This window comes from Sinocyclocheilus rhinocerous, unplaced genomic scaffold (assembly GCF_001515625.1).
Source record: "Sinocyclocheilus rhinocerous isolate Xijiao unplaced genomic scaffold, SAMN03320098_v1.1 scaffold681, whole genome shotgun sequence".
Lineage (NCBI taxonomy): Eukaryota > Metazoa > Chordata > Actinopteri > Cypriniformes > Cyprinidae > Sinocyclocheilus > Sinocyclocheilus rhinocerous.
The window spans coordinates 845,662-864,163 of NW_015641029.1; the positions used below are offsets into that span (position 1 = coordinate 845,662).

Genomic DNA, 18,502 nt, shown 5'->3' on the forward strand with positions numbered 1-18,502 from the left:
TTCTTTTGTTTTTACTCGCGATCTTTACAACACGCATTACATTACGTATTTCATGGCACACTCGTTTTATGCGTATTTGGCGCCACCTATTGTTGTGGGTGTATTATTGACATGTCAAAGTCTAGACCCTGAATATAAGACGACCACGTTTTTTCAGATGTATTTCCAAGAAAAAAACATTGTCTTATATTCGGGACAATACGGTAAATACTTCTCTCTCTTTCTCTCTCATCTCACCATTAAACCTCTCCATACACCTTACCCTCCCTGTCTGTTTCAGCTACATATTTTCAGTCTTTGTCTACAATGTCACGTATTCTCCCACTTTCTACCATTTGTGCCTAAAAGTAGCTGTTTTTTGGCACCGCACCCAATATAAAATGATCATTCTACTTTTCTCCTCCCTTCCTTTCTAAATCAAACGCTTTCTCCTCTCTTCCTCATAAACATTGCTCCTTTCTCTGTATTTCACCACTTTTTTTTTCCTTTTAGTCACACAGTATGTCCATAGCCAATGACACCAAATCCACTGCAATACATCACACACACACATCCACTGTAAAAGTGCACTAAAACTCACACACAATAAGATGTATACACAAACTCTCAACCATGCACTTGTATGCGCTCAAGCACAGATACGTTCCTACCCCATGAGGGTTTGAAAATACTTGGAGACACACTGTCTCTGAAATGCATGCTGGGGGATTTTATCAGACACGCAGCAAGAGACATCAGATACAGAAATATATGCTTTACACCACACATACATACACACACACACACACATATACTTGTTTGACTGAACGAGAACTGTAGGCCAAATGTACTTTAAATGACAGATGATAGACAGACAGACAGACAGACAGACAGACAGATAGATAGATAGATAGATAGATAGATAGATACTATGTGTACAGTATGAGTAGCATTGGTTTCTGTGCCTAATTACAGGTTTCTATATGGAATCCAGTAGGGTTTTTTTTACAAACAGATGTGCAGTGAGAAAAAAGTATGTAAAAACATGCGACACAACCCATTAAAGTGACAAGCTGTGACCTGTCTCACAAAGAAACACACAGTCACATGCACATACTCAATCTCATTTAACCAACTTGTTCTTATTTGTAAGATAGGATTTTTTTAATGAACTTACATGCACAAGTGTTAGCTGTGATCATACAAAATAAAATAAATGGTGATAATGAAGAACAAATTGAGCATATGTGTGTGTTTGAGGGCTCAGTACTCACTCATAACTCGGTGGGACAGTAATGACGGGTGAGGTTATTTCCTGGCTGTGGGAATCCTGAGCGTGTTCAGGGTGGGGCTCGGATTTGATTGGCTTGAGGAGCTCATGATTGTCTGGGGAATTCTCTGACTTCATTACAGAGACTGAAAACAAGAGAAAGGAGACAAATCAATCAACCATGCAAAGCTATATTATTGCAACTGTCACCCATCTACTCATCGGTAGAGAGTGAGAGCATGTGTTGGCAATGTGTTGTTTGCTTAATATGCATATGTGAATAATGTGCCTGTGTGGATAATACTTTACAATTACGGTACATTAATAATCATGTACTAATACCTAATTTAATGCTTGCTTCAACATGAACTCAGGATTAGCTAATCGAGTGCAGGAGTAATATGGATTCATGCATATTTCTGCATAAGGATGGCACTTTTAGTGCATGATAATTAATATTTTAGATAATGATTTGCAAGTGCATCATTGTTATGATTTTACTTCAAGATGCACGTCATTACTAACTCATTCTTAAAGGGATAGTTCACCTAGAAATGAAAATTCTGTCATCAATTACTCACCATCATGTCATTCTAAACCTATAAGACCTTCGTTCATCTTCGGAACAGAAAATTAAGAAATTTTTTATGAAATCCGAGAGCTTTCTGACTCTTTTCATAGACAGCAATGGAACTACCACGTTCAAAGCCGAGAAAGGTAGCAAGGACATAAAATAGTCCATGTGACATCAGTGGTTCAACCTTAATTTTATGAGGCTATGAGAATACTTTTTGTGTGCAAAGAAAACAAAAATAATGACTTTATTCAACAATTTCATCTCTTCCATGTCAGTCTTCTGTGCATGCATGGTACTGTTGTGAACGCGTGTCGAACATCTATCAAGCAACTATCAAACATACTAACAGGTAGTTACTGCCGTTATTCATGCATTAACTCATTCTTAAAGGGATAGTTCACCTATAAATGAAAATTCTGTCATCAGTTACTCACCATCATGTCATTCTAAACCTATAAGACCTTCGTTCATCTTCGGAACAGAAAATTAAGACATTTTTTATGAAATCCGAGAGCTTTCTGACTCTTTTCATAGACAGCAATGGAACTACCACGTTCAAAGCCGAGAAAGGTAGCAAGGACATAAAATAGTCCATGTGACATCAGTGGTTCAACCTTAATTTTATGAGGCTATGAGAATACTTTTTGTGTGCAAAGAAAACAAAAATAATGACTTTATTCAACAATTTCATCTCTTCCATGTCAGTCTTCTGTGCATGCATGGTACTGTTGTGAACGCGTGTCGAACATCTATCAAGCAACTATCAAACATACTAACAGGTAGTTACTGCCGTTATTCATGCATGAATCTATATGACTCCAGTTGTACTGTAGTTAAGGATAACACTTGATTGATTCACTAATCATGAGTTCATGTTGAAGTAAGTATTAATTCAGGTATTAGTACCTTTATTGTAAAGTGTTATCCCTGTGTGTGATACAGAATGTTATTCTGCTTACACTGTTTGTGGTTAGCAGGATCCTCAGGTGTGACGGGTGATATCATGATGGAGGGAGACAGGTGTAGTGGAGGGTACAGCACAGGTAACGTCTGCAGCATAGAAAGCACTGGTACAATAGATGTCAAAACCTGCATCAGAAAACCAAACACAGATGGATTACGACACAAGACATGTCAGTTGGTCTCAAAGTTTTAATAATATTCAGCAACACAACTGTTTTCAACATTCATAATAATAAGAAATGTTTCTTGAGCACCAAATCAGCATATTAAAATGATTTCTGAAGGATCAAGTGACACTGACAGCTACTTTGCCATTATAGGAATAAATGACACTTAAAATATATTGAAATACAAAAAAATTCAATTGTAATAATATTTTATTGTGTTTTACTGTATTTTGATTAAATATTTGCAGTCTTGGTGAGCATACAGTAAAAAAAAAAACTTTATTGGATGAACAAATGTTTTTCAAGTATTAAAGCGGCACTATGTAACTTTTTCTGTGTTCAAAATTTGCAAAATGTAGCCTATATAATGAGCGATTACATCATGAATTCATCTTCCAAACCGCGTTTTTGTCTTATTCCGAATCACTACGGTACACTTATAATAAGTACTTATATTTGGACTATTGTAGCCTGGTCGGGTCATCACTAGTGTTGGGTCGTTCTTGAACGATTCATTTTTCATTTTGAACGAATCTTTAATGTGACTCGGGAAGAACGAGTCGTCTCGGGGAGTGATTCGTTCAGTCGCGCATGCGCAACATCCTATAGGTTCTGTACTGGAATTAGTCAAGTAGTTCACCTGTTTCGAGTCTTCGGGTTTTTCGAGTCATTCGTTCATCACGTGAGAGCCCCATAAGTTTATCCAATGCAGTCTGAGCCGGAAAGAGAATTGATTAGTTCATCAGTAAGGAAGCTTGTAAATTAACAAATTTCTCAATCCAATGCTGTCACGTCACGTGACAAAAGAACGAACGATTCGAAAGACTCGAGAGATGAACTAATCAATTCTCTTTCCGGCTCAGACTGCATTGGTTAAACTTATGGGGCTGTCACGTGATGAACGAACGACTCAAACCCGACATAAACTTAGAGAAGTAGCTCCGGTTGGAATGTTCTTCCGCGGGATGTGTGCAGTTCTGTTTATTAACCGCTAGAGCGCCAAAAGTTACATAGTGCTGCTTTAATAAGCAGTGAAGCGCTGTCATTAACATATTTAATAAAAAATAATAACAATAATAAAATCTATTTAAATCAGAAATTAAAAATAAGCTTATAATAAAAGACGTGTACTGAAGTGACTGTACATAAAAAGGGTCATACAGTATGTGACCTAACTAATAAGACTAGAAATAAACACCGTTTTCTGCCCATGTACACTGGATTACCATGTAAACACCATTGAATTGGAAAATGGTAATCAGTCAGTACCATGGTATCACCACAGTACATTTTTTTGTAAGGCATCACCACTATTCTTACCGAAGGAATAGGAAGGCCAAGTGGTGGGGTCAGCTGCCTTGTCTGAGATGACCTGAAAGTGCTTCCTGTTATAGAGCCTGAGCCGGAGCCGGGGCGAGGACGTGACACCGGACTGGAGATCTCATAAGGCGATGGTGGAGTGGCTCTGGGAGATGACGATGCCAGAGATGATGAAGGCGATGAAATGGAGGATCTTTTGCTGACAGATAAATCGACAGGTTCGTTCTGGGACTGATGGACATCCTGGGACAGAGGGTGTGTGTGATGGGGGCTCATGTAGGAGTAGTGTTCTTGGTAGTAGTGAGGAGAGTATAGGTGAGCTGTGGAAGTAGGGACCATGGAAGGAGATAATACGACTCCAAATGCCTCAGGTGCAGGTTTAATCAGGTAAGCTGGGTAAGTCAATGACTGAGAGAGAAAGAGAGAGAGACGTTAAACACGCTGTGAACTTGCTAGCATATTTACACATTCACATGTACATAATTACACAAGCACTCTTATAAAGCAGCTGCTCTGAGCAGCAGTTGAGTCTGGGGACAATAAACCGACAAAAAGACTAACTTTGAATGATTGAGTATGAGCCAAATTCGACTTCCCACCCCATATAAACTCCTAACCTAATAAGAAAGGAATGCATGTCCATCTGCAGCTAGAGGAAGAGAGAAAAAAGAGCAAGTACGAGATGAGTTTTAGAGATAGATTTTGTAAGAGCCTAATAATATACTCGTGCGATTCAAAAATATCCTTATTAGTCTCTATAAATGTGTCTTGTGTTATTATAAACTAAAGAATTGAAAGATTGCACATGGATACTGCACTTAAACAAACAAACCGATGTCCCAATAAGACCAGGGTGCTCAGATGGCCATTGTGTGTTAGTTGGTAAGGCAGGTTTGTTATTGGAAACGGAAAGTGAAGCATTGTTTTCTTTAAAATCACATAAACCAGATGCAAAGAACTAGACAAGTATCAGGAAGGTGGAGGAACATTTCAGATTAGTTCAAAACAACTTCTTTTGGCTTTAATCAGGTTACATGCCATATTGAATTTAACAAGGCTGTGAGGGATACAATGTCACGCACTTTATAAAGGTTCTAGATCGTGTCAACTCACTTCAAAACTGTTCTATGGAGTTTTGTCTACTAAGTGTTTTTTTTTTCAGAAAGACATTTCGTCAGCTGAACAATTGGTATGTTGTTATACAACAGTACAATCCAACGAAAGCACTGTACTATCCCTCACAGCCTCGTTTTCATTCCTGTCAAAAATTAAATATGGCACTACCCTGACTAATGTCTGTACACTAAAAAAATATGATGTAAAAACAATAGAAAGATAGTAGTAGAAAGATTGAAACAAGTATTTTCTTTTAAAACTTTGAAACTTCAAAAAATATTTTTTTTACAGTGTAGAAGGGATCTCTGCAAAACCTCCCATCATACCAACCTTTTCTTTACAACTAATTTATTTGAGAGTATTTACCCTAAAAACTGTACTCACCATGTCTGGCTTTATTGGGTCACACCTGAGCATGGCTGCCGCCGCTGGAATTCTGGGAAATACAGAGAACAAACATTAGTATACCAGTTAGTAACAGATAAGTCCCGCATTAGAGACATGTCGTGAGCCATCAGGAAGTCATTCTTCATTCCAAGCACACAGAAGCAGAGAAGCATGCTGATGCTTCAGAGGTGCTGAAACACTAATCACTTAAAGTACAGGGGAAGTTAGAATGCCCAGGGCGATGAACACTGTTTGTGTGTGGCTGTACATAAGATTGCAATACTATTAGAGAGCTTTTTCCACCTGACCCACTTACCCAGTGGTCTTGGGAAACAGAAAGGCCACATTATAGTATTGCAACTAAATGCTACTATTTCAACCGTAGATAATGATTCATTCCCTGATCTTAGGGAAATTCTTCAACAGGGGCTTTTTGTCTCAGCTGTTTTTTTTTTATTACATAACTGATAACTTTCCTCCTTTGTGTTAAAAGGTAAATTATGTATACATTAAAACTTAAAATGTATTTCTTTCTTTCTTTATTTCTTTATTTCTTTCTTATTTCTTTCTTTCTTTATTTATTTATTTATTTATTTGTTTGTTTATTTGTTTGTTTGTTTGGTTGGTTAGATTTTTGAAAGAAATCTCTTATGCTTATACCAAGGCTGCCTGTATTTGATCCAAAATACAGCAAAAAAACAATTTAATATAAAATATAAAAATAAACATTTTAATATATTTAAAATTTTTATAAGATAATATATATCTTTACTGTCACTTTTGCTCAACTGAATGTGTCCTCGTTGAATAAAATTATTGATTTCTTAAAAATGTTGAACGGTAGTGTTTATAAATAAATACTATTTTAATTTTATATAGTTAATATAAAGCATTGTAAACTATGATATCCTGACTAAAGAGTTCAACGCAATTTTATTTTGTGAAAATATATCAATTTTACAAATGAGTCAAATAAAATAAATCATTTCGCACAACTTATAACTGTCAGATCATAAATTTCAACCACAATTCAAAGTGAATGTATTCAAAGCATGACATTAACAAAGAAGATTCAACAAATAAATATCCGCCACAGCATGCTATTAAGCCACAATACATCATTTTAGATGTGACAGAAATGTTTACATCAGAAAAATGTCAAAACTGTGATGCTTGTGTTGTTTGATACTGTGAGTGGACAAATTAAAAAAAAACTAGCAAGAGTGTGAAAAAGGTATTATAAGAGAGTATATTTTGTAAAAGTCAAAAAGTGTCAATAGTAGAAGAATAACACAGCTAACATGTCTACAACGCACAAAGGAAGCTTAAAGCCAAAGATGAAAGGTCTACAGCAGTACCAGCTCATCAGATATCTTAGATATGATCATGTGGTCTTACGAACACAAAAGAGACAAATATGTTTTGCTGTTTGATCTGTCTGTGTGTTTTGTTTGAGCCCACAAAGCCTGACACAAAGATGCAGGTTCTACAGTCTATAGGTACAGTACTACAGATGCTATAGGTGCTGATCGATTTCTATTTCCAAAAGGTAATTTAAAGTAAAAATGACCTAGGACTTTATTTTCATTAGAATTCAGTGGAGTGCATGGGATGTGGGACACTTCATCAGTGAGCCATGAGACGCAATGATATGTGAGTGCTTTTACAGTCTAAAGTCTGAGAGACAGAGAAAGAAAGAGAGAAAGAGAGCGGTGAATGTAAAGTCTCTTTGTACAATCATTAACCCAGGGTGGTGCTGTTAACACACACACACACACACACACACAAAGAACAATCTATACTAGGTCCACTGAGTCCAGGTCCACTCCCAGCAAATTGAACACCCCTCAGTCCTCAGACGCACATATATAAACAGGACGACTATCGCAAGAGACAATGCCGATCACACACACAGGCTTGTGAAAAACACTCCCATTGGCCCCAGGGTCAGGTGTGGGTTAACAAAACAACATATTGAAGTGTACACACAAACACAGACATACTCATCCAAACCTGAAACCAACAGTATAGAATTCCATACAGATAAAGAGGCACACCAAAACACAAGACATGTCACAACAGATGAGTTAAACACCATTCAAGACCTCAGTTTGAATGCTTTACTAAGTGCAAGGTTTTGTAACTAGACTCTGACTTAATGTCTGTAGTGTTTTAAATGAATAGTTTAGTCAATAATGAAAGTTCTACCATCATTTATTCACCGTCACGTTAAGCCTGTATGACTTTCTTTTTCATTAAGCACAAAATTAGAAGTTTAGCAGAATGTTCTTTTCCATACAGTGAAAGTGAGCTACCGAGCTACAAAAGGGACACAAATGCATCATAGTCCTTTCATATTTAATTCGGAATTCCACACCTGCAACTCTATATAGGACCCCACATAGGACAAGCATTTTGAAAAATGGATGGATGGATCATATTTTGTGTTCCATGGAGAACAAAAACGAAAGTTGCATAAGTGTGGAATGGCATGAGGGTGAGTAAATAATGACAGAATTGTTATTATTGGTTGAACTAACCTCACATTTAGAAAACTGCATGAGCTGAACCCTATTTAATATTATGATGAAAATAAGGGTTGTATTTGTTAGTCAGGCTCTTGTAAGAAAGGCCTATATCTACATCACAGTTGTGGGTCAGTAAGATTTGTTTATTTTTATTTTTAAGTTTCTTATGCTCATCAAAGCTGCATTTATTTTATATAGGAAAACAGTAATATTGTGAAATATTATTATAACTTAAAATAACTGTTTTCTATTTTAATACATTTTAAAATTTAATTTATTCTTGTGATGACAAAGATGAATCTTTTAGCAGTCATTACGCCAGTCTTCAGTTTCACATGATCCATCAGAAATCATTCTAATATGCTCATTTGGTGCTCAAGAAACACTTATTATTATTGTTGAGAACATTTTTGCTTAATATTACTTAATATTTTTGTGGAAACTGGTACATTTATTTCAAGATACTTTGATGTCTTTACTGTCACTTTTGATCAATTTAATGCATTTTTGCTGAATAAAAGTATGAATTTCTTGGAAAAAAATAAACTGACCCCTGACTTTTAAACAGTAGTGTATACTAATGTGTTTTGTATACTTACAAAGCACAGCTTTTCTTTTTAACTTGTCTGCAGTAGCATCAAAGTCTGCTAAGCTCCTTCTTAGGAAATCTTAGTCAAACAAACAGTCCTTTTCCAAATAAGAGACAGACATTTTGTTATATATCGCCATCAGAGTTGTTGCACATGGACATACCTCAGTAAGGAAAAGTAAACACTGTTTTGAATTTTTCTATTTGGATTTTGTCATGTTTTTCTCTGCTCTATCATAAGACAATATGATAAGGTGAACTAGAGAGAAGAGTTCAAATCTGTCACATACACACACACACACACACACACACACACACACAGAAAAACTCCATCAATTAAACTTTACAGTCTCATAAAATAAAGAGAAGTTAGTACATGCGTCACTAGATGTGTTTAGTATGGAGAGACTGGAGTGCCAACTAGCACAAGACTTCATAACACATCAAATACCAATAATTATCGTTCTCGAGCAATTAAAGTAAGGTGTTTAAATACTTAATTTTACTATAATTATAGTCTTTGTAAGTTAATAACTCAATCTGTTTCTATCTTCTGTCTCTCTACCTCTGTTATATAATTACCTGAAAACAAAGATTCAGAAATAAAATTGGTTTTGAATCACACATTAACAGCTTTATACTGTATGTTAACAAGGTTAAAGCTCTTAAATAGTGTGGCTAAGTTTAATATTTACAAGTATCTTTAGGTTTTAGGGTCATTATTTATTATTTTTCTTGAATGCTGTGGTGTGTGTTTAACCTCAGGCAGTGTGAATGAGTAGTTGAGACTGTTTGAAGAACTTGTGGGATACCTTATAAATTACACAAGCTCTTCACTCAACATTGCAGACCGGTGAAGTAGGCAAATCCATTAAGGCATACACACACTCAAAACCACAGAATGCTAGTGTTACGCTCTAATGCCGTTTCCTAGTGGAGAGATACGGTCCGGTTTGCTGACATGGAGAAAATGTGAAGACCAAAATTACAAAGAACAGAATCTAATAGCAAACCCATGTAAAACCAAAAACCAAACTGAACAGCACTGGTTCAATGCACACAACCACCGCTCTCAGATAACAGATCTTCAACCAGGTGCCAGGTGTCTGAGAGATGCATGAGATCTGAGATTGAACGGGATGATCACAATGTGAAAAACTTTACAGATAGGCTTCTGTCTGACTGAAAGGTAGGAACAAAGACTGAAATTTAGGCCGAAGACCAAATTTAGCAAGAAGGCCACAGCGTGTCTGTTATGGTTTTTACAGTGAACACATAGAGAAGCTCTGTTACATGGGGGCCATAGTTTCCCTTCTGACCTTTCCTGAAACTAAAGAAAAAGAGAAAGAGAGACATGGAGAAAGAGAGAGGGTTCAATGCACACAACCACCGCTCTCAGATAACAGATCTTCAACCAGGTGCCAGGTGTCTGAGAGATGCATGAGATCTGAGATTGAACGGGATGATCACAATGTGAAAAACTTTACAGATAGGCTTCTGTCTGACTGAAAGGTAGGAACAAAGACTGAAATTTAGGCCGAAGACCAAATTTAGCAAGAAGGCCGCAGCGTGTCTGTTATGGTTTTTACAGTGAACACATAGAGAAGCTCTGTTACATGGGGGCCATAGTTTCCCTTCTGACCTTTCCTGAAACTAAAGAAAAAGAGAAAGAGAGACATGGAGAAAGAGAGAGGCTGAGCATTTTAACAATGGTATGCGGCTCTGAAAATGATCCTCTTTTGTAGTGGAGTGTTTGTGTGTGTATTGCGATAAGATCAGAGTATTGATCCAAGGAAAGAGTCGTGTGAGTGGGTGGAGGGTCTAGGCATGTGTGTGTGTGTGTGTGTACTCCCCCTAGGCAGCCTCCCCTCAAATGCTGAAAACAGGAAAAGAGGCTCCATGTGCCAGATGGAATGTCTGACGCAAACCTCAGCCTTGAAACAAAGCTCAGAATACAACAGCCTTACTGACCCTGGGGCTTTGACTATTAGTTTTACTGTATTTGATTACACCAAAAACGCTGTGTCAACCATGCACATACTTACAGTAAACCTAATCTTCATACAATCCAAAATGCAAAAGCTGAAAATCCACACACATTCTAAATGCAGGCCAAGCTGATCACAAACCAAACCAATTACTGCAAAAGCATATGAGAATTGGGCTTGAAGCCATATTAAATAATATTTTTGATTTTAAAAACAGCTATATTTTTGCCTGTTAGAACGTGTGTTCAACAAAAACTATGTATGCCATGCACCATTTGGCCAGATTTTAATTCATTTTAATGAATAATCCAAGTGACCATATAAGATCAGTAGTTCATGCACATTATAATATATGAATCAAGGTGTCATGACATTTCTAACTCTCTGAATGTACATTAAATGTTAACAGTATGCAATACTGTTAACATTTAAACTTATTATAAAGTGTTGCAGAACTCAGAGTTAGTTAAAAAATCCAACTTAGCCAAAGGCACATACCAACATGATCCTGCACACGTTCCTACAGTGTGTTTCATTTGCATAAAAATTGTATTTGCATATAAGCTCTAGCACTGATCATAAACTGAGTGACAGACTAGAAATCATGTCAATGCTGATACAATATTCAAGTTTAATTCAAGCCATCTGTACAACTACAGCAGAGCCAGTACCAGTTTCATGCCAACAATAAAAAAAGTGCCAAAAGTGCAATATTAATAAAACTAACAATAATCAAAACAAACAGATGTCAATGACAGTCCTCATTATATTAAAGTTGTTCAAAAATACAATTAAAATGCAATTCATGCAATTATGGTAAATGAATTGAATTCACCTCTTCTTTGAAGGACACCCTTCCTAATTTATGTCATTTTGACTTTGTGATATTGTATGGTGTAACTGTCCAAGGATTGTTCAAAAATAAATAAATAACCTTTTGTATAAAAGGTATGTTGTTCAAATTAAGTTACCCCTAGAAAACGTATTAATATTAAAGACCGAATTAATGTGTGAATGTTTATAAAACGTTTATATAATATATATGATTAAGCTTTGTACAATCACGTATTTTTGCAACTTTTTACAACACTTGCCACTAAATTCATGTTTGCATGAAAAAAAATCTGTTTACCTTTTTTGACATAAACATGAATACAAAGATTACATTTCTGAAAACTTAACGTTAAACTAGATTCTTAAAAGATTTCTTGTTGTTATAATCTCGGACATCCTTATTTGACATTGACCCATAAACATCCTGTCAAAAGTAGCCTAGCTATAGAAAAGTGCCATAGATATATTGTGAAATTAAATATATTAAATATTATTTAGCCTATTTATTTAAATAAAATATTGACTAAAATGTTATTATTCGACTAAAATAGCCTAACTACAACAGGACAGTTTGATTTTGCTTATTTTACGTCAGACTATGGTATTTCATGAATACAGTAACTTACTTGTCAGTAAATATTCCTCAAGTGAAAAGTGCGCCGTTATGAAGGACCGCAGACGACAGCAACAACCCGGATCACGATGGCATGAAACATCCAAATGACACACTAGCATTTAGGCTGACGCCGAAAAAACTTCCCCGAGAGTTACGAAACAACTTCTTGTCCAAGTGTTTCAAGTGTCCTGAGTGAATTGAGCGTCTATCACATGATTAGGGCCGGGCGCTCGCGGGAGGTGAGGGTGGGGATACGCTCAAGCGGAGGCAGGAGGGGGCAGAAGAGAAGAGAGAAAGGGCTGGGTGTGTGTGCCTGCCTGCCTCTCCCTCTCCGCCCTTTCCTTCCTTCTCTGTTTGTCTCTCTCTATCTCTCCCTCTTTCCCTTCCTGACAAGACACGCCTTACAGAGTTTCAAAGATCTAACAAGCTGGTTCTATAACAATGGGTGAATAAAAATGACTTGCATAATTTACAAATCATACATTTTTATTGTTAAATGTTTGATCATGTTGGTAAAAGGTGCATAAAGCATGCTGGGGCAAAAGGGCTCATTGTAAATACCCTATTATATTCAAATAATTTCATGGTCAAAGTATGAAATAGCTAGGATTTTTTTTTTTTTTATGTTTTTGAAAGAAGTCTTTTTTTTTAATGCTCACAAAGGCTGCATTTGTTTTTGATCAAACACCGTAAAAACGGTAATATTGTTAAATATTATTACAATTTAAAGAAGTGTTTTCTATTTCAATATATTTTAAAATGTAGGCTAATTTATTCCTGTGATGACACCGTCTTCAGTATCACAATGATCCTTCAGAAATCATTCTGATATGCTGATTTGGTGCTCAGTTATTATTGACGCTCAAATATTAATAACTAATAATGTTTTCCAATATTTTTTATGTTTTCTTTTTTCAGGATTCTCTGATGAATATAACATTTATAAGAACATAATTTATTTAAAACAGAAATCTTTTGTAACATTTCAAATATCTTTACTGATACTTTTGATGAATTTAATGCATCTTTGCTGAAAAAAGTTTTTTTTTTTTTAATCTTAAAGGGGTCATATGATGCTTTTTTAAAGATCATTATTTTGTGTATTTGGTGTAACAGAATATGTTGACATACTTTAATGTTCAAAAAACACATTATTTTTCAAATACTGTACGCCCCGCCTCTCTCAAACGCTTCGTTTTCTACAAAGTCCCCTCCTTTGACAAGCGCAGTCTGCTCTGATTGGCCAGCTGACCCAGTGCATTGTGATTGGCCGAACACCGCAAGCACTCGTCGGAAATGTAACGCCCCTTACCATAATCGTGAGCTTCATCTTTCAAAATAAATGTAAAGACAGAGCCCGAAAGGGGAACAGAGTTGCGTGACAGACACAGTGATGATGCAGTACACAAGCCGCGGTTAAGACAGCTGACTCCACTTTGATGTGACGCTGTCTCTCTCTCTCTCTCTCTCTCTCGCGCTCTCTCTGTCTCTCTCTCTCACACACACACGATGCGCAAAACTCCGCATTTGAACAGTCATTTGCAAATACTTAAACTAATAACAAAACATACTTACAGTAGCTGATTCAGAAGTGCCAGATTGTCATAGCAAAGTCAGAATTACCTCCTCTCCTAGGTTCATGAAACGGTCGTCCATAAAATGCATTGCTGTTCTGTTGTAAGTAATCTTAAAGATTCCTAAATGCATCTACTTTCGGAAGGCCAAATAAAGTGCTTTTGCTTACGCCTAGAAACACACAGCGTCTCCCTGACATGGCTGCTTCAACACTAACCGCGGTTACTGAAACCACGCCTTCTTTCTTTGCGTGCACATTTGGGCCGCATTATGCAAATATTTCCACATAGTGAGGTAGATATGTGGGGGCGTGTTAGAATGAGCCGTTTTAGGGGGGCGTGGCAGAGTCTTAACTTTGATAAAGAATATCTCTTTGGTTTTGAGACTTTAGTCTTTGCAACTTCAGGGATCTTATCTATGCACAATCAGCTTGTAACACTCCAAAGAGAAAGGAAAACTTGAAATCGCATCATATGACCCCTTTAATCACTTCAAACTTTTGTGTATTAGTGTATTACGGTTTATTATTATTACACTGCTCCATAGTGAAAGCATATTAAGACATTAAGATTGTACACCGAACCTGTCAGTCACGCAAAGGTGTGTATGTAGCCTATAGACTGGCTGCTGAAGTTATTGTATACTGGAGTTATTCCAAGTCATCAGCAACAATAACATATCGCATACCTGATGACGCCAGTGCACATAAACCCAACCTGTGTCTATTTACCCGGAATAATAAAGCAAACCATTCAGATTTACCAGACCTTTACCAGAATTACACTTGCCCCCAATAGGCTTACTCTCACTCTCTCACCCACCCACATCTCTCTCTCTCTCTCTCTCTCTCTATTTCGCATACACCTGCAAAACCAATACTACACAACTGTGAATTTATTTTCTTTTTGGCAGTTAGAGGCGTGGAAGTGAAAGTGGAACTAGCGAAACTCCACGCACACAAGTTTGTTTGTATGCATGCACAAACCCACTTTGCACGTGTGATGATTATGACTGTGATATCTATAATTTTATGACTATAATATTGTTTGTGTGTGTGGGTGGATGTGGGTGTATATACAGGTATTTTCAGGTATATTCAATATGTGCGACAGCCTGTTTTTCAGTGATTAATTTGCGAAACAATAGCGGATGGTGTCATTTCACTTGTAAATGCACAATAGAAAACGCCTTTGACAAAATATTTTCAGGTAAGTCAAGATAGGCAAAAATCAGTAATGGAAAAGATGCCAAAAATCCGGAAACTCCGTGCTTTCATTTGGTTTACGCGATCAAATAAATAAAAGTAAAAACTAAACACTCTTGAAATGAGTTAGCAAACTTTACAACTTCTATGAGCCCAAAATAGAATGCTAAAAAAAAAATGTAGAATGTTATTTAAAGCATGATCTGATGAAAGTCATGTCATTGACTCATCTCTTCCAGTCAATGAGAATGATCTCATGATGTCATGGAGGATGGAACATTTTCCACTTATCTTATCACATTCAGGGCTTTGTGAAGAATAAAACTGGGTTTGTCAAGAACCAATAACAATACAATAGAATTGTCTCAACACATATTTAGAAACATATAAAAAATATTCAGTAATAATAACTATTTTTTAAGTAATATTTCAACCATCTGTAGTGTCAATTCACGTAGCTGAATAAGTTTGAGCTCCATTTATAAATCTATGAATAATTTGTACAATTTAGACATATTCCTATGCAGGCCTGAATGCACACACATGCGTATACACAAGTACATACACGTGTAGCACATATGAAACCAAGCACCCACTTTATTTTTACTGTTAAACCTGCACACAGTGGAATGTTCTGTTGAAACGTACAAAAAAAAACCAAGGCAGAGATGAGGTTGGAAAAAATCAGAGCTGAAAAGAAGAAAATGAGAAGGCCAGAAAAAAGATAGTATGCAAATTAACAGCTCAATATTTACTTATACATCATATTTTAATATTTACTTATACTTACTTAATTTACATTACACACATTGTTTCAGGGAGCTTTACAGAAACTCTTGTATAGAAAGTTATGCCATTTTGATTAAACATTACACGTTTTTATTATTATTTTAATGAAATAGACTGTTGATTTGTTTACAATACAATTAACAGATTCCAAGCAACACATTAAAATCAAAACCAATTAAAGCTGCAAGCAGCGTTGAAAGAGGATGGATGGATGGATGGATAGATAGATAGAAAAACAAAAACAAAAAAACAAAAGAAAAGTAAAATTTTTCTCATGCTTTGTTGAACTTTTGACTCAATTTGGCACAAAGGTATTTTACTTCAATTAATTCAGTGCAGCATCAGAGGAAAATCATATGACATAAATAAATCAATGTACACAAACAACAAATTTGCAGTTAAAATTGGAAACAAACACACAGAGTTCCTCCCCCAGAGTCGTGGAGTGACACAGGGCTGCAGCTTAAGTCCCATGCTGTTCAATATATACATAAATGAGTTAGCAAAGGCTCTAGATCAGTGGTTCTCTACTGGTTTGGCCTTGGGACCCACGGTTTCCCATGGTCATCAAGCCGCGACCCACTTATATATATATATAATATATATATAATACTGAATAAACAGCCTATAAGGTAAGGCTATTAAATAGCAGCCCCAAACTAGTTTTTGTTAATACAGTTGAGTTGGTATGAGCCACCACAGTCATTTAAACATATACAAACCCACCAGTTTAGAAACACTGCTCTAGATGAGTCTGCAGCACCTGGTCTCACTCTACTAGACACTGAGATCAAATGCCTTCTGATGATCTGGTGCCAATAAAGAGGGTCTGCAGCAGCATCTAGACCTCCTGCACAACTTCTGTCAGACATGGGCCCTGTCAGTTGACCCCAAAAAGACAAAAATAATGATATTCAGAAGAAAAGCCAGCCACCAAGACCAAATCTAAGCTTTAAATTAGACAACATGCTCCTTGAACACACACAGAACTTCACTTACACTGGCATACTGTAATTATCAGCAACACAGGAAACTTCAACAAAGACCTGAGAGACAAAACACAGACAGCTTTTTATGCTATTAAGAGAAATATCAAAATTGACATCCCTATCAAAATCTGGCTAAAAAATAATCCAATCCTTAATAGAACCCATCGCGCTCTACGGGTGTGAAGTCTGGGGCCCACTCACAAACCAAAAGCTTACTAAATGGGATAAACACCCAATAGAGACTCTGCAGACCAAACAAAAATTTGCTTCGAGTACAGCGCAGAACCCAAAGTTATGCCTGCAAAGCAGGATTAGGATTATACCCACTCATAATCACACTTACAAAACGGCCATTAAATTCCATGGCCATCTAATAAATAGTGATAAACAGACCCTCCACCACAAAGCCCTAAAAAATCAGGAACTGACGCCAGAAAGAAACGCCCTCGGCCAATTGGTCTTAGAGCTTACTGCACAATAAAAACTTAGACAGACCAAACCAAATAATTAAAACAAAAAGAAAAACACCTAAAACATTGGGCAGATGCAACAGCCCAACAAAGTAAACAGGAATGCTACAGTATTTGGCCCTAAGAGAGAATCGAAGAAGAGAATACCTGAGCACAGTGACTGACTCTAAACTTAGAAAAGTCCTGAACATGTACAAATAGATTAGATAGATAGATAGATAGATAGATTTTATTTTTACTTTAGGGAATGTCGTTTGTATAAGGGATCCACCCCTCAAGTGACTTGATGCTAGTTGTTTCACAGCAACACATGGTTTATTAAAATTATGAATTGCACTCACATCGTCACCTGAGGGTTGGGTGGCAAACTGATCTGTCTGTTTATAGTTTGTTTATAAACCCTGCCAAGTAACTTCATATCATCTCTGCATTTTAAAACTTCTGTTAGTTTGCCAGGGCTCATTAACAATATGTGTCATACAAATGGAATTAGATACAAAATGCTTTCAGTTGTCATCATGATACAACCGTTAATTGGGACTTTTTATTTCACAATGACTTTTCTCACAATTCTGAGTCTACATTTCAATTTATACTTTTTACTTGAAAATCTGAATTGCAAAATATAAAATCGAGTTTTTAAATTACAAATGTGAATAAATAAATGTTATTTTCTGAGGGAAAAAAGTCGTAATTGAGAGATATAAATTTGCATTTGTTAATTGTGAGATAAAATGTCGCAATTACATTTTTAACTTTTAATTTTGTGATGAAAAAAAATTTGAGAAAAAAGTCAGAATTGTGAGATGTAGGGCCCTATCATACACCCGGCGCAAGTGTTTTTGCTAGTTTTAGCCCGACACAGTTCTCATTTTCCCGTCCTGCACCGCGTTGTTTAAATAGCAAATGCATTTGCGCCCATTTGTGCGCCAATGGGCGTGCTGGTCTAAAAAAGAGGTGTGTTCAGGCGCATTGTTGGCGCGTTGCTATTTTGTGGAACTGAAAATAGACTGGGCCATAGACCAACTCAAACCTGGGCTGCGTTCAGCCCCGACAAAAACGGTGCAAACCGTTTTTTAAACGGAAACGGTGGTGCGTTGAACACCCTGTTCTGATGACGCAAGAGTTGCAACTATGGCAG

The 18,502-nt window shown here is 36.5% G+C and overlaps 1 protein-coding gene across 1 annotated transcript in view; it reads right to left on the bottom strand.

Annotated features, from left to right (window-relative positions):
- LOC107754179 (Krueppel-like factor 3) overlaps nt 1-12,572 on the bottom strand; it is a 14,707-nt gene extending 2,135 nt beyond the window's left edge. The window contains exons 1-5 of the mRNA XM_016570542.1: nt 12,345-12,572; nt 5,777-5,828; nt 4,277-4,684; nt 2,786-2,915; nt 1,254-1,395 (exon numbers count right to left, since the gene is read on the bottom strand). Coding sequence (XP_016426028.1) covers nt 1,254-1,395; nt 2,786-2,915; nt 4,277-4,684; nt 5,777-5,809 — 713 coding nt within the window. The 5' untranslated portion in view covers nt 5,810-5,828; nt 12,345-12,572. The remainder of the gene's footprint in view (nt 1-1,253; nt 1,396-2,785; nt 2,916-4,276; nt 4,685-5,776; nt 5,829-12,344) is intronic.
- Between the last annotated feature and the right edge of the window lie 5,930 nt (nt 12,573-18,502).